Genomic DNA, 18,477 nt, shown 5'->3' with positions numbered 1-18,477 from the left:
TTCAGTTAAATATTTTGCTACTTGCATTATTTCAATACTATATATTTTTTATAAAACGTCGGCACGCAAGTTGCTAGCATACTTATCGTCTATGGTTAAAATAAAAAAGGCGGGAAAGTGATGTCACCCGAACGCGGCAGTTTCAAATATCATAATTGACAATATTTCTTTAAAACGATTATAACGCAAGGTTTAGCAAAAAAAAAATGGATAAGAGCAAAGGTGGGTAAGATCAGTATAATAATTTGTAGTATAAGATTTTATTGCATATTTGTTACAAAGAAAAAAACTACATATCAATCAAAAACATTTTTTATTTCTATACAATTTACATTTTCGCGTCTTACGTGCAGCGTCCTAACATTAAATATAATTTACATAAACTTTACAATAAAAGGAAAAATAATTTATAACGCAATAATTTACTATTTACAACTTATATTTTCTTTTATTCATACTTTATACATGAATTTAGGTGCGAAAAGAACTTTACGGCTAAAATTTCTTTGTGACGTCACAAATAACAACTTTATAATTACTTTAATTTGTAAATATATATTTGAGCAAATATAATAATGGCACGTCGTAACAATGAAGTGGTGTCTCTAATGTTGCTGAAATTTGAATTGAAATTTTGAATATAATATTAAAAAAGTCACATTATTGTTGATCGTGAAGAAATTTCATTGTAGTGTAAGATAATTAGAAGTGAAATAAGTCATTTGTTTGCATTTTTGATAAGGAAAAGTAAATATATTAAAATTGTAAAGCTTCCAATATTTTTTTTATAAAAGATAAATTTGAAATTATTTAGATTATACAATGTTAGTTTTCAAATTGTATGTAAGTTATGATTAAGAACGCTCGTGTTTGGGAATGTGCTACGGTAGTGTTGAAATGAAAGAGGCTTTGTGTTGACATGTATTTAATGTTTACTATGTACTATACCTAATACCAATGCAATAAAACAAACTAAAATTAAAAGTTACATTATCTTAAAGTATGTAAAATGCTAGTGCTGTTCATGTTCTCAGTTCTCAGATAAGACCTCGTGTGTGTGATGTTACATTGAGCGTGGTACGTCCAGTTTCTAGTGTAACACTGTCAAATACCCTAAATTTAGTTTATAATCATTCATCATGTAAAATTTTACAATATTTCTTCATATTAATTAATTTTCCATACAATTTCATAGAGCACTTACGATAAAATTATTGAATGACAAAACAAATTTCCTTATATACATCCAACACAAATAAGCTATCACGACACCAATGTCCTAACGCTAAAACATTTATTTATTTGAAAATATTCCTAGAGAAAAAGATATGCATCTATTTACCTGATAACCATTGTTTATTCAGCTATTTTAAAGGACTATTATTTTTTTAATTGCCCACACTATAAAACTGTTTACGCTATGAAATTAAATCATTAACATCTTCCCTAATCTGTTACAAAACTCAGGCGTTAGAAGACGTATACAGTTAGTATGAAAGGGCATATCATAAACAGCTATATAGACATGCTAAGACAATTCACACCGTACGAACAATCTATTAGAATATTCTAGAAAGAACGAAAATACAGCGTGACATGGCGTCCATTGAAAATCTAAATCTAATAACCAGTATATCCAAACTTTGCCGGCTATTTAATTTAACTGAAGAATAATATGATAAACTTTTAAAAAGACACTCGCTCAAAATAAGCCGACAAACTTTGAACGTGATTGTGCGGGCATTATTATTAATTATATACGCCACGTTTTTTTATTAAATTTTTAAGAAAAATTTATAGAAAATCTGTTACTGTCATAATTTCCACTAGTCGAATATAATTGACATCGCAATGACACTAGTAGTAACTAGCCTAGAGAGTGCTAAACTATTTCTTATAGTTACACATTTGTTTTGGTTCTTAAAACTGATCGAAACAAAAAACGCATTAACACGAAACGCATGCAAATCCTGCAACATGCACATTGCAAAAAAAATATAAAACTAAAAAGTTAAGAAAAAAATAAAAACCTCTACCTTATACCACAGTTTTTTATTTCTTGTACAATTCACAACTATGTTTTATTTGAAAAAAACGGAACGCAACAAAATTTACGCAGAAAATAATAAACCAACAATATTTTACACCGAGTTGCGTTATCATTTTGAAATTTCAATTCAAAATACAAATGCTTAATAAAAAACTTGACAATACTAAGCAATAAAAAACTAAAACTAATTCTAATTAATTCATAATGGGAATAATGCTTAAAAAACCTAAGTTGATAAAAAATGCGTCCGCATTCAGATGGGGCTGGCCCAACAAAAATAACAAAAACTAAAATTAAAAAGAAAAAAGAAAATAAAATGGCAATGTGTTACTTGAAAACTGTGTCTAATATTAACTATATGTTAATGTCTTTATGAGTGAATTAAATCACAAAAAATATAATTAAGGAATTCTTAAATGTTGCCATTGCTTTTTAAAAAAAACTCGTTAATTTGAGTATTACATAAGCTAATCAAAATTTGCTTTATTTATCGATATCATACCATTTTTGTTTTATATTTTTTGCATTTTTACATTTTGCATACATAATACTCAACATTTTTTCATGTTTTTTGTGTTTTTGTATAGCAATGGCCATTAACCGTATTTTCTCATGTGCCAGTGTGTTTGTGTGCCGTCCGTCTTGATATGTGTGTGTGTGTTCTTCGCCATCGCCGTTAGCTAGAAGCAAATATTTTATTTGAATTCGCATGTTCCGAGAAAAAGACAGTATAGACGAAAAATTGTATTACAAATGTCATTTTGACGTAATAATGTTGTCATATTTTTGTATATGGAAACATTAAAAAAGAAATGTGCTTTAAAATGTAATTTCCACTCAATGTTGCCATACACATATATATTTTTCATCTATAGCGTAACTGTAAGTAAATGTTTGTAAAATGAACAAGTGAGTAGAGAAGTATAAATAATAAATATTATTAAAAAGAAAAGATATAATAAAAAAAACACAAACCAAAAATCATTAAAAAAACAAGGACTAGTAAGAAATTGACTTGAGTTCCGCGTAAAAGACATGTATCCCAATATAATATGTAATATAACTAATTATTATTTGTCACTTTGATATGTAGGTGTTTTACAAGCAATACACAACACACAATTAAACAATTAAGGGCTCTCATAGATCGTTTGAAATATTATCAAAAGACGAAACAAAAACAAACCTCCATTTTATTAAAAAAAAAGGAAAAGCACAGATAATATTCCAATACGATGATAAATTACAAAAATTGACATTTCAAAAGCAATGTACAGTCGAGCACGGCATGTCTAATCTATTTATTACTACAAAATATTTAGCATTTTATATTAAAATCTAGATCGAGTAAGCCTAGAAAGCGTTCCGTCTCCTCACAAAATATACGACAATAGTGCACGACTATACAATACAATACATTACAATTATTTATCTACATTTTTTTATATTATCTCGAAAATTGACTTCGCAGCCACATCAACTGGTAGATATGTAATTCTTTACACAATTGTTAAAAAAGCGTTTCAGGATTTTGTTTTTTTTATTTTATCAACGAAAATAATATTCATAATTATATTTTATAGCAGAAAAATAAAAAAAATATAACTTAAATGTAGTTTTATAGGCATTTCTTATAAATGTAACCATCTATTGAGACTAAAGTGCTCACTTATATTATAATAAAATAACATTTAATAATAATATCTCTTTAATTAATTTTACCTTGTGTATTTGAATATACCATACAGATAATATAAACATGGCAAAAGTTGAAAATTATTCTGCTATGTAAAAACATTATTACTTTAAAGAAAAATATTATTATTTTTTATTAACACTGATTATATTTTTTTAAATAAATAAACTTCTGTTATTTACGTTACATCAGGTACACATTTATTGCTTTAACCGTAAATATTATCTGTATAGAGCGTACATCAAATATAAAAAAAAACAATATTTAAAAATTATTTACATTTATCTATATTTAAAACGTTTAAAAATATTACTAACAATTTCAACACTTTGGCTAATATTTGGCTTAATACGAAAAAAGCTTAGAAATAAATAAAACTCATATTGAAATACTTCAAATGCTCAAGATTCAAACAGTCAAAAATTTATTATAAATTACATAATTATCGGAAATTGTACATTTTATATAAGAATATAATATATAATCCATTTTAAAACAATCAAGAGGGTTGTATATAAAAGACGCCATTTATGTTTGCCTGTCAAAATGACACAACAAAAAATACAGACATTATTTACAATTGTAGATTAAAAAGAAATATCTCAATTTATTTTATATATACATACATTTATTAAATTGCATAAAAAATAAAAAGAGAAAAATATTTTGTCACGCAAACATATATTAAGCTCTATGGTCCCTACTCTGGGTTTAAAAAATATGGAATATTTTTTTAAAAACCATTCGGACAAAAACTTTCACTTTTATATGAAAAAATAAATAAAAAGAAAAGGTTGCCATACTTTAATATTAAGAAAATGTAGGCCGGCATCTATGTAATGGTAACACTACACCTATTTGTGCTTACATTACGATTTATTTAAATTTAAAAGGAAACATATTAAAAGCTGGTAACATTTGGCTTAATTCATCTTTCCGACACATACAATTGGTCCGTTCCCTACTTTACATGTCTTTTTAACACTTTGCGTTTATATTCCGTAGAGTATTGTGGATGTTTGTTGTTATAATATTGTGAAGCTAAAGCTTTTATCATGAATCTTTTTAAAACATCTTTTTGTTTCAATATATTTATAATTTTGTACTTTATATGAAACAATAGTAATTTACTATTTGATGGTCCTAATAAATAAATATACAGAAAAAAAAAGGATTTCCAGTAATATTCACATTAATTGAAAAATAATCAAGTACTTGTAAATAACATTAACATTAATTTTGATAAAAAACGAAGATATTAAAGAACTTCAAAGGTAAACAAATCTTATTAAGCATACTTAAAAAAAACAAAGTAGGTACATACAACATTACAACAACACACCTCCCAAACTCACAACTATTAAATTACAAATTCCACACATACATACAATACATACAAATACATATAAATACATTTACAATACATATAAATATATATAAATATAACATCTTACTAGTAATCCTGTTCTCCATTGTCGAGTCGATTCTCTTGATTTTGGTTCTTGGTTTGTCCCTTCCCTTGTCCGATTTGTCGCGACGATGAAAAACATAGTTTCATTACGAATGGGAATTTTGCTCCTGGAAAAATTAATTTGAAGTGTTATTTAAGTGGTTTTTATATAGCTATACGTTATAATCCGCAGAGTAGGCAAAGGAAACTTGGGAGCCTAGTGTTAAGTCACTTCACACTGAAGAGAGAATTAAATTTCCGCCACTTTCTGTGGAGTAAATTTCATTCTTTTCTCGAGTGGGAATCAAACCCCCAACCATTGCACTTAAACAAACACAGTTATTTTGAAATTATAAGACACTGTATAGATTTTGAAATAAATTAGAAAAGTATTTGATTATAATACCTGGATGCTGTATAGTGGCGTGGTTGCACGCCATGATGGCCATCACCGACTGGGATATATTCTGGAACTCCATCAGGCCCGATGACGATCTGAAACAGAAAATTAAGATATATTACAATATATAATAATCATATTTTGTTGAATCATACCTAAGAAACCTCTCGATTAACCTGTATAACCTTTCAAAGAAAAAAACGAATTCAAAATTGGTTCATCCATTTGGAGGAAGAGACAGATGTACACTTACAACACGCTCACGCACACAGGCACGTCAAACTTATAATACTTAAAAAAATTGTGTCGTTTTGTTTTGGCGAAGGTTTTTATAATTACCTTAACTAAGACTTAATAAAAAATCATATTCTTAAGAAAATAATTGTAAATTTTTAAAATTCACGCAAACCATGAATTGGATTTGAATTTAAACACGTTTTGGTACTATAATTTTGTGAACAAAAAAATCCGTTATTAATTTTGACTTATAACTATTGGTAATCTTCGAGATTACAAAAATATCTAAAATAGGCCATAAAAAATAATAAATAATAATATTAAAGTTACCTTTCACTCTTGAGCGGGAATTTAGATATGGTGTGTGGAGGCGTCACGCCGTAGTCCCCGAACACTTGCAGCAACTGTTCATCCGACACGTCGGGCGGCGTGTTGAAGAAGTGGAGCACCTGGAGACAGTTGTAGAAGGCTAGATGTAAGTAATGTAGAATAGAATAGAAAAAAATGTTTTTTTTTTCCATAATCACGATGTATTCCGTACTTGGTATGTAGAGGGAACATGGGACCCTGGGATGTTAAGACACTCTTTCAATATAAAGAAGAACTTCATTCCTCACTTTCCGCCAAATTCTCGAGGTATTGTGTGTTGAGTGGCCGAACTCAACGCCGCATTCTTATAAGAGCGAGGTTGTGACCCACAATCATCGCATTAAGTCAGACAATAGTAAATTTATTTTATAATTATTTACATATCAGCACTTAGACTTACTGTTATATTATTGTGGTAGCAGTAGCTATAGTGGATGTGTTACTCTGACCTACTCGTATAAGCCATATTAGTGTAAAGTTCAGTAGTTTTTGCGCGAAAGTGGAACAAACATCCATGCTCATTAACTTTTACATTTACAATATTAAAAATATATATTATCTCACCTTGGACGGAGGCTGTATCCTATTCTTGTGAATGGAGGCGGGCGTAAGGAACCGATTGTTCTTGTTACCGACGTAGTCCTTAAAGGAGGGCGACTTGTCGGGCAGGGGGTACGGGTTCATCACCTCTGATAGATACGCTTGCTTTGAGAATCTGAAATTTACATATAAAAAAATGTAACAAAATAGTTTTAAAAAAACACGCGTATTTTAACGCTATTCTAATTTTCTGTCAAAGATTGACTGATAGATAAACACAGGTGAAACTAACGTGTTAAAAATATATTTAAAAATACTGTTAATAATATTATTGTGGGGATGATTTTAAATTTAATAATTTTCAAGCATGTAAACTGGAAACGCCACGGTTGGTACGGTACGAATTATATATATAATGTTTCAATTTCCTCCTTCTGGTAACGAGGCAAAGTAACACTTAAAGCTTCCCGAAGCTTTTTTTTCTAAGCGAATAGAATTCGAGGATTCGATTCGGCGAAAAGAGGGGAACGAAATTGTCTTAATGGGAACGGAGTGATATTACAGCATAAAAAAACTTCAACTTTTTAATATTAGTATACATAAATATAAGACTCACGCAAGTGTCAATGTGTAGTCCCCAACGGTGACGTTGTTGAGGTTCTGCACGCACCTCTCTACCGACACGCTGTCCCCCATCTGGACCATTGCCGTGCCTTCTTTAGTTTTGAGGAACTTTATCTGAAATTATCAAAATGGTTTGATTAAATATGTATTTAGATTGACGTTGTATCCATAGCATACTGCATAAGTATAGCAGGGTAGGTAGTGTAAGAACAGTCCGTTTCCCTCACACTGCCCAATTTTCGATACATTCGATACCAATACCTTCTCTTGATTCCAGAGCGAGATAACGAAAACGTCATTCTAGTAGCATTTATAATTTAGAATACGATTTTGGATATTTTATGACACCGTCACTGAATTGTTGAAGTCACATATTACTATGTGACTTCAACAATTTTTGCCATTTAAAAAATCATTCTGTCTAAAGCGGCTTAACAAATAGCTACAAAATTATTTAAACAAAGCGACTAAAATATAGTAAAAAGAATTTTCTTGAGTAGGAATCGAACCAACAACCAACAAACACTCTACAACATGTAAACTTACTTTCATACAAATGCATAATAATACTTACTCTAACAACATTTCCGTATAGGCAACACAAGTTAAACAATCTGTCTGCGTTCACAGTGTTGGGGTCGAGACCGTACACCATCATGACCGCGCCTTGTTGGGGGGGACCGCCCTGGAATATTAAAATAAAGAAAAGTTAAAAAATATCTACAGGCGTTTTTTTAAATATTTTTTTTCTCAGCTTCACGCTGTATCTCGTGTATCACGCAGCAAGGTAGGCAGGACGAACCTAGTGTTAAGACACTTCGTTCCCCACTTTCCGCTGAATTTTGGAGGCATATTTCATTAATAAAAATCTAGTTATTTGTTCTAATCTAAAACCCACCTGATTCTGTGGCGGCATGGGCGGGTGGTGCATCGGGGGTGGTGGTACGAATCCTTCGCCGCCGTACCCTTCTGGTCCGTAGCCGCGACCGTCGCGCTGTCAATTAAAAATTGCAAGTTCAAATTAAAGACAACGTATGTCATACTTACATGACATAATATATTTATGTACACTTATATGTTAGATTGCATGATGTTTTAAGACTCATTATAGTACAATGAGCTGCATGCACAGTAAGATATAAATGTAACAAGAAAAACAAGTTTAAAAACTAAAACCTGACTATTGAAATATCGCACTTTAAAAAGTAAGAAAAGCCCTTTTATTTAATACCGCAACAATATACCACAAAAAAAAATTTAAGGCGGAGGGCGCCACATTCAATTTAATGTAAGGTTACATAGCCTATAATCAGCGGACGATCTAGACTAGACGCTTCTAACAATATTTCATTTGTCAAATTATATTAAGTAATTTAGAAGTTATGAGGGAACAAATGAATATACAGACGTACATAATGATCAAAATCATAACACTCCGGTAGTCGGGTAAAAATAATGTCATGTATGACATACATACATTATGTGTTTAAGTTATTATTACATTATCTGTTTTGTATACAATATGTTGGCATGTTTTCATTTAAATTAAATAAATCTTTATTTATATAAATAAAATAAAGCCGTCATTACTTAGTGATGATAATAATATCCCCATCTAATGATATTTAAACTTAAATAACCACAAATACTAAATATTTGAAACGTACGCAATTAAAATGGAACCATATGGTTTATGATATAGAAGCAGGATAACACTTTAAATTCATAATATTTCTACCTATATTTCATACATACACACATACATTCATTCGACAGCGTTGCACCTGCTTTATGACAGAATATCTAACGCGACGTCTAGATCGAGAATGAATAAGTATCGAGGGAATAATTCATAGTGGGATATAAATTTTGTTTGGAAAAATATCGCGTAAATATTGTATGAAATATACAACTTAGTGTAAAAAAAATTAAGATATTGAAAATCTATAGAGCCGAGTGGAAGAAATGGAGAGGCCCTTTCCCAACAATAAGACAGTACAGGCCAGCATAAAAAAAATTGGAATTTTATCATTTTTTTATTATTATTATATGTAAATCACTAAATGAGGCTATCGTAGTGCAAGGACACAAGCGTGCGCCTGTAATCGTGACGGTTGTGGGTTCAATTCCCACTTGGAGAAATGAAACATTTATTTTTCCTTTTCCTCTGGATAATTAGGCAAAAGCACGGCGTTGATATAAACCTGGGTTTATTATATCACTAGACGCATTTTATTTTTCTATAAAATATGAAAAAATCTACTTGGGAATGTGAAACTCTATTATTTAAAAAAATACATAAAAAATAAATAAATAAGTAATGATCTAACCGGGTGATGCGGCGGGGGCGGGCCATGTCTCTCTTTCATCATACCGGGTGGCGGAGGTCCACCGCTACCGAATTCCATATCTGGAAAAAAAAAGATCAATATTTATTAATATTATAAAAAATATATTTATATAAAAACATTTTGCTTTTTAATACAACTTTACCTAAAACAGTTTATTTTAATGTAGCTTTCAAAAGATACAAAAAAAATTACAATCACATACATCTAGACTATTTTATTATTTAAAAAAATTTAAAGTATTTAAAAATATTCATAAATATTAATTAACACGCACGTCTGAAAAAATACACAAAATTATCAAAATGTACACAAAACCCAATTTATAACTTTAAAAAAATATACACAATTAACACAAGCAAATAATGTCAACCGAATAATAGTGACCGAAATTTCCATAGAAATTACATTATAATACGCGCGGAATTAAACAACCTGTCGCCGCGTAATCTAATAACGCAGCGTTATTAGCGTATTCAAAATGTCATCTGCCATATTAATCTATTGAACCTATTGGGTATATATTATTTCCATAATATTCATAAAAGCTTGTAAATTCGTTTAATCATTAACCTAAGTTTTGACATCTTCATGTCGAGACATTGCGTATTTAGTGGCGAAACTTAATGCCGTAGTTTACTGAAATGTCATAATTTTCTCCAACTAAGAAAGAAATTCCCTCTCTTTGTAAATTACCGATGATACGTATTTACCGACGGAAATCCATATTTTTAACAAGACTCACAACGAACTCACCATTAATTGCTCATTATGTCATAATCTCTACATATAACTTAGTCTGCTAATTAAGTAACACTGTAGTTTTAATATCTAGACATTTAAAAATTGTTTTATATATTTAATCACTCATTTAAAGACAATATTTAATATAGCGTTATTTTAAACATTTCATTTAACCTACCTATAATACAATTGATATATCACAAAATCAATCAAGGGCGAAAGAAGAGAGCAGTGACACTAAATTTGATGTTTGGCACAGCGTTTTAGATATAGTGACGTACGGACAACATAAATTTACTTTAATATAATAAGGGAAAAACAATATTATTCATTCAGAAGGGCGAAAGTTCAAGAAGGTACAGGCAGCGTTAACATTGTGCGATCTCAAAGTTACGTTACGTAGCATACTTACATATCGACGCTCTTAAATGATAACTTGATATTTTACAAATAAAAATGTAATTACCAAGCTGTAATTTGTTTATTTTTGTATATTATTTTACAAAATCCTTATTTAAAACATGTATTAAAATAAAATAAATATTTGGTGGTTAAAACCAGATATGCATATTTTTTTTATATATTATCTACTATTTTTTTTTTTATTATGATATGCAATTACAGTATTATTATTCAGAAGCGTCGATACGTACATGCAAAAGGACTTGGAAGGTAAAAATGAAAGTCTGTTTGCGTAGATGTCTTTATTGTGTTTATGTAATTTTACAATATTTGTCTTAAGTGTAATGTATGAAATGACGAAATAACAGTTTATTTGTTGATATTTTACATAACATATAGTGACATATCAGTGTGTTTGTAATATAATGAACCGCCTCTAATATAAAAAGTAGAAATAAAGTGGGACATAAGTAGTAACCTTGCGGTACTCCTGGATTTTCCTTTCTTTTCTCTTACATAAGTATGAAGGCAACTACTAAATGATGTGTTATGATATCACATTCTATCCAGCTTTATAATTAATTTTAACTATTTAATTAAAGTAATTGAAAGAAAGTATAATAAAAGATAAAACATTTTAAATTTTAGTTTATGCAAGTTACATTTGTATTAGATTATTACAGTTATTTTTATTACAATAAATTCATTCATTATCAATTTCTTGTAACAAAAATTACTAATCTCATTAAAGGCGGTTACACATAAACAAGTGTGTGTGATCTTGTATAGTTGGTATAACACTTCACATACAACTACAGGGTTAGGTTAACACACACACTTAATAACTAAAGTTACATAGCTATGCATATACAGACATACTGACATGCTAACATGTCTATACACAACACGTTACATTGCTATTAAGATCAACGCTAGCTCTACGTTAAAAGTACGTATATTTTTTAGATTCTTTAAAAGCTTTTACTAAAGATAAGATTAAATAATAACAACATAATCATCGTTACTTCATCATACATTAATCTGAGTTAAGCCCCTCTATTTGCAAATTTTTGTAACAGCTAAATAGCGGAAACTAACCCCGCACTTTATATTATTCCATCAAAGTCAAAAAATTTTATTGAAAATAACAAGTTACATGTCTCATTTTTCTAAAGTCAAAAAATATACCAAATCCCTCAAGATGCTTGCTAGTATGCTTCAGACGGGAACCCGCGCAAGAAACAATTATTTCAACAAAATATATGATCAATACAACTTAAAATAACCCAAAAATATTATATTTGCTACGTTACAATAGCAGAGCTAGCGTCATAGTACACAATATCATACATTATCATACAAATACAAACCATTTTGTTCGCACGAGTGCTGGCTGTGCTGGCTGCACGTGTCCTCGCTGCACGCGCGCTGTGGTGCAACACTGGTGGGATCTGCTTAGTTGCGACATCCAAAAATTATTGAAAAATTCCATTTATTCTTACACTTTCAATGTTAGCTTTTGTGTTATTCCTTGTTTTCTTGAAGATTTGTGTCTTGTGTTTTGTTTCACTGTATATGTGAGTTGTACTTGCTGGTTTACTTAACTTGTTGTAAATATTTGTAAGAGAATAATTACCAAAACTACTTGTATTGACAATAGAACGAAGAAATAGTCTACTGACGGTACTTTACAATACACTATTGTGAGAAAGTATAAATACCGTGCGTTTTAATAAACTTTGAGATTTAGATCGAGATCTCAAGATCGATCTCAGAGTTGAGAGCGATTTATAAATGCGGGCTCTAGTAAACTTAATTTATTTAGTGTAAATTAATCAAGTTTTACTACTCGGAAATAACTAATACAGGTAAAAGTCAGAAAAAAAGTAATTCCCATCAAGCTTTTCATAACCATCACTAATTACGCTTGAAAAAATTAAACAACAAACTTAAATTAATTTTTAAAAAATAGCCATTTAACTATTAATCGAATCAAATTTAACTCTGATCGAGTTTCAATACGCAGTATATTCAGTTTACGCGGCATTAACGCTATGAACCGCAACTTTCAATATCGGCCCATACTGTGCTCGTACGTATGTATGAAGTAATACACGAACTCATTTAATTGTTTAAAAGCGTGCGCGTGTCCGTGTAATTGCTTGAGAGCTGTTCAATTAATATGTATGTATGGGCTATGCTTTATATTGGATTATTTTGTATAAAAATAGATTTTATACAATTTGGACGATACTGATAGTGTTAAATCGAACCAAATAACACTAGAGAAATTAATTTTACTTATGTATTTAAAGTCAAAACTATCAACGTATCTGAAAGTACAAGTTCGGTTGCAAACGTCACCCATGCTTGTAACTGAAAATCTTTTGTAGGTTCATGTTTTTTCTACATATAACAGGGTAGACAGAGAGAACCTACAGTTAAGACACTTCATTCCCTAATAACCGCCTAATTTACAAGACCTTGTGATGACTGGCAGAACTCAACGCCGCGCTTTATCTTGTTATCAGGGCGAGAAAATAATTTATTTATCGGAATGGGAATCGAACCCAAAAAACGCAATCTTTACAGTCAAACACAGAGAAAGGACGACCTCAAACGTGAACTTTCTAAAACTAGATAAAGAGAAGTTCAAATGTAAAATATAACAAAAAACTAAATTCCTTTGAAATAGCTTCTGAAATTCGGAAGATTCAGATCTTTACATAAGAAAAGCCATTATAAAGGAATGGAATAGATGTAGAATACGTATACTAGTCTAGGAGCCGTTGAGCGCGCTCATTGTAATAATAATATTTAATGTTATATATTTAAGTTATTAAAAATATATATATATAAAGAAATCCATACGCCGGTTGGTACAAAGGTTGTGTTTGGATCTCCATTCAGGGTATGATTATGTTTATATACTTAAGGAGCATATATCTATAGCTTTCATAAAAAGACAAACCTAATATAATTAATTATTTGCACAAATTATAAATTATATAAATAAATAAATTACCTCTAGCTCTTAAACTATAATGGAAAAGGGAATGGTTTCATTTTAAATGGAATCACTTTTCTCTAGTAGTAATCTTTCTTTTTACAGAAAGAAAGTTATTTAAATTCTTTTGAGAATTTCTTAGTGAATGCTTTTTAACATGTATTTATTCACTAATTTAATATTTTTTTAGGGTAAACGTAGTTTATGCTATGCGTAGTCAAATTGAAAAAAAAAATTGTTTTAATAGTCTTCCAGGTTAGATTTCAACCCAAAAGTTCATATATAAACTGAGTTATAGTTACTAAGAAATAACAACAACATAAACCTAAACATTAAACTAAATTTCTGAATCAAGAACATCTACCTCCATTCTATTTATATTCCTATCTGTAGGTGAAAATTTACATATTGCAAACAAAGAGGTTTGAGCATAGATTGTTTGTATAAACTACTTATATATTGTTATTATTATTATAATATGAAGCCATCGTGGCGCAGGGGTACAAGCGTCCGATTGTAGACGTGACGATTGTGGGTTCGATTCCCATTTGGGGTATGAAATATTTATTATTTTCTTTTTTTCGCTCTAGTAACATGGGAAAGTGCATCGTGGAGATTCGCCACTATATTATATCGGGGAACGGAAATATCTTAATATAGAACAGAGTATATTTACACTCCAGGTTCCTAAGTTCACTCTGCCTACCCAGCTAGGTGCGAGATAGAGCGTGAAGTAAAACAAAAGAAAACAATATACTAATAGGTACATATCTAATTTCTGTAAGTACTTACTAATGTTATAAAGCTGTACAGTTTGTTTGGTTGTACGCGCTAATCTTAGGAACTAATCTTAGGAACTGCTGGTCCTGGTCAAGGATGACTGTCGTAGGGTGTAATTTTTAATACATATAAAAATGTTACTTCATATAGCCAAAAATCTAAATAAAAACACCCCTAAAGAAATATTTAAAATCGAATAAAGTTAAAAAAGGCGGTTGTTTGCAAAATATTTTTTTCCGTTTCAACGTTGAACGTCGACTACACGGGCGTTTTAAAATTTAAGCGACACGACAGTCCTGGCGGAAACGAGAGATATACTTTTACAATTTCCACTTTTGTAACGCATTCAGTGCATTTAAAATTGAATTTGTGCTTTAATAAAATAAACTTTAAAATAAATAAAAGAAAAAAAGTTTGTGTTAAATGCCTATGACATGATTTTATTTTGCCAGGTATTTATTTATTCTTTTGGCTAAAGGCTTTTATTTTTTTTAGCTTCATGCTACACCCTTACGTATAGCAGGATAGGTAGAAAGACCTAATCTTAAGACACTCCGTTCGCCATTAAGACACTTCCGTTCCCCACTTTCTGCCGAAGTCTGGAGGCATTGCGTGTTGAGTGGCGAAGCTCAACGCCGCGCTGTGTCTCGTAGCCTTGTATCTGGTCTTAGCAAATTTAACTAGTTATTCAAATAGACTATTATATAAACTATATATCATATAAACTATATATCAACATAATATGTTGTCGGTACTACAAAGTGATGAATATTGTACTAATATAATAATGGTAATGGTAACGCCCTGGTTGCGCATTTATGTAGGTTCTATTCCCACTCGGGCGAACGGATTATTGCGGGAAAAAATATGAATCAGATATATTTTTTTCATATATTTATGGAAAAAACAGAGGGAATATTACTCATACAGTAAGATAATTTTAAGTTAATCATTTGTAACTATTCTTACCTTTTAGCTGGAACAAAGAAATCCAGTACTAATTTAGTTATAAAATCTTTAAATCGTATTTGTTAAATCATTTACTATGCAACGATGAATTTTACTAACTAATAGAATTAATAAGCGTAGTAACATATTCGTTTTGATTTGAAAAAATATTCGTTTTGAAAAGCTTTAACAGTGTGCTATGAATATCAAAATAGTTTCAATATTGAGTTTATTTTAATAAAAATATTTTTAATTTGTGTACTCGTATAGAATTGTACTTGCCCGCATGGCAGAGTAGGCAGAGAAAATCTAACATCAACACTTTTCTCCCAATTTCTGCCAAGTTTCTCGAGATATTGCGTATTGATTGATGGAACTCAACACTACTATTCTAACTCTAACTAACTAAAATGCAAAAGTTATTACTAGCACAATAAAAAAATGTAATTCAAAATAAAAACTAAAATAGACTTAACAATAAAAAAACGTGAAAACTAATAAAAAGTAATTTATGTTAATTATCAGCACTCATTTCAATTGAATTTATATTAATTTTATTACTCGCAAACGCATGCATTTCAATATAATAAAATTTGCATTTACTTTAAAGTGTAAATTAATTAATTCAGAATTCTATTAACTTTCACTTCTTTTCATCTATTCGCAAAGTAACTTGCGGTTTAGCGTTATAAACGCGATACATATAATATTGTCTATAACAGCGGCATAGATTTATTCAACCAAGGCTGTCATTAGGAGTAATGAAAGACTTTAAATGACTGTTATATTTAAGAATATTTATATTTTTTTACATAGTTGTCGCATTTATAATAAATACTAGTGGGTGGCGTATTAACAGAAAATTGGTTGATTGATTTTAGTACAGTTATTTATACTATTATACACTTTATAAATCGTAGTTTAATTTTTATGAAATTTTATTTGATTTCGTTTGCAAAGAAACATTATTAAGTTTGAATAAGTACACTCTATGGAAAACTAACTGAAGTTACAAACGTACCTACATAATAAATCCACGAGTTCCCTATACACAGTGAAACATACAAACACATACGTACCAAACAGCGCACTTGTCAAATAAACAACCATTGTAACGTAAAGCTAAGCAAATATTTAACTCGAGTCGCCGCTTCGTAGTCAACCGGAATGCACGGAAATATCAAAATGAATAATAACGTAAATTTGACGTGGCACAGCGGCACAGCGTTTGACTGTAAGCGCGAGGGTTGTGTGCGATCCACCTGCTTTCTTAATCAAACATATAAAAGTAGGGGGTAGGGAGAGGAAACCTAGTGTTAAGACACATTGTTCTCCGTTTAAAGCCTATTTTTCGACACATTGCGGGTCGAGTGGCAGAATTAAGCCCCGCGCTATACAGAAATGAAAATATTTTTTTCTTCAAATGTGAATCCAACCCAACCCACAAATCCATCAATATTTTTAATAATTATAAAAAAAACTAATTTCATTGTTTTCTTTTCACTTAGATACACTATAAAACGTTAAAAATAAGTAAATTAACTCATCTCAAATAGCAAATGACAAAAAGCGTTATTACTTTTTATATTGAGAGTCGGGTAGCGACTTTAAAGCGGAGGACGGAGGTCACATTATTGAGGATGCTCCCTAATGAGATTCACGTTCTTTCGCGATTGTTAAACGAAGTGTGTATACTAAAAAGTCTCTAAAACGTGTAAAAATGTTAAGATGCAGGGGACGGATTTATTTAGTTTTTGTTATTTAGGTAAACAGATAAATAACCTTATTCTATGCCAACTCGTGAGAAAAAACTATTATCATTTCCTCGTTTTGGTAACAAAACAAAGCACGGCGTTGAGAAATGAGGAATGGAAAGATGTTGGAATTGGGCGATGCGTAGGCAACGAATTATCTAAGAGATAAAACCTCTATTTTTTGGCCAGGTTTTGCCCATTTGAAGATATTGTTGCTTTGGAAAAATGCAAAAGTCGAAATAAAATAAATAGAAATCATTGTCGATTAAAGGGGAGTATAAATTTATAGATAAATAACGCTCTCGGTAGATAACAAAATTCCATTTCCATTAAAATATTATAAAATTTCAAATCATTGTAAACATAAATTTAAAAAATACATAGTTTAGATTAAAAATCTACGCATGAGCAATCAAAATAAATTGTGTTTTAAAACTGTCGACCAAATATAAAATGCAAGTTAATAGGTATTACAAATAACTAAATCCATTTATTTACCTTCAAAATTGTCAGTTAAAAAATACTCAAAAATTTACATCATAATTTAACTCACGTACGAGTAACTATCGATGAATTACCGTTGTAAATATATTCATATCTAAAAATTCAATATATTTAGAGAAAGAAAGCTAGTGATCTATCACTCTGTTATACTTCACTGACAGGGAAGGCAGAGTAAACTTAATGTCAATAAACTCTTTTCCCCAAGCATCGGTCAAATTTTGAATTATATTAATTAAAAAGTTATTAATTAATAATGAAGTCCAATTAGGACTTCATTATTAATAATTGGGCTACAACAGCGTCATATTGTTATGTTCCCAAAAACAATGATGCAAAAAGAAAAAAAATCCCTACCAAAATCCTAATGCCCAACACATAGTATGTACCAGACGACTCGTGTCGATATATTTTCATCCATTCACAGGGCGATCGTATCGCAGAGGGCTATGAATTATTTAAACATCTGAATTCTGAACTGGATAGGTCGCGACAGATTTGTAGATTTTTTTATTTACGTATGTGATTTTACTTGACTCGTACGTTTGAAAGCTTATATAAAGTCTTTATAGTACAGTGCTGCGCAACTCAGCGACGCGCTTTGTCTTCTTACCAGAGCAAGGAAAT

The 18,477-nt window shown here is 30.2% G+C and overlaps 1 protein-coding gene across 3 annotated transcripts in view; it reads right to left on the bottom strand.

Annotated features, from left to right (window-relative positions):
• Window positions 1-908: 908 nt before the first annotated feature.
• Window positions 909-18,477, bottom strand: part of sm (heterogeneous nuclear ribonucleoprotein L) — a 268,666-nt gene continuing 251,097 nt past the window's right edge. Inside the window, exons 7-16 of one of the 3 annotated variants that reach the window (XM_085191454.1) lie at window positions 12,231-12,311; window positions 9,697-9,776; window positions 8,265-8,360; window positions 7,941-8,051; window positions 7,359-7,480; window positions 6,767-6,917; window positions 6,164-6,282; window positions 5,603-5,691; window positions 5,201-5,324; window positions 909-2,730 (exon numbers count right to left, since the gene is read on the bottom strand). In XM_085191454.1, the coding sequence (XP_085047580.1) occupies window positions 2,727-2,730; window positions 5,201-5,324; window positions 5,603-5,691; window positions 6,164-6,282; window positions 6,767-6,917; window positions 7,359-7,480; window positions 7,941-8,051; window positions 8,265-8,360; window positions 9,697-9,776; window positions 12,231-12,311 (977 nt within the window). In that variant the 3' untranslated portion in view covers window positions 909-2,726. Of the gene's footprint in view, window positions 2,731-5,200; window positions 5,325-5,602; window positions 5,692-6,159; window positions 6,283-6,766; window positions 6,918-7,358; window positions 7,481-7,940; window positions 8,052-8,264; window positions 8,361-9,696; window positions 9,777-12,230; window positions 12,312-18,477 lie in introns of those variants that run through there. The other 2 variants (XM_085191462.1, XM_085191469.1) reach the window with 2 other exon arrangements.

Source organism: Heliconius melpomene, chromosome 1, assembly GCF_056956725.1.
Source record: "Heliconius melpomene rosina isolate 202511_hmr_F chromosome 1, ASM5695672v1, whole genome shotgun sequence".
Lineage (NCBI taxonomy): Eukaryota > Metazoa > Arthropoda > Insecta > Lepidoptera > Nymphalidae > Heliconius > Heliconius melpomene.
This window is presented reverse-complemented; position numbering and strand designations above follow the sequence as displayed.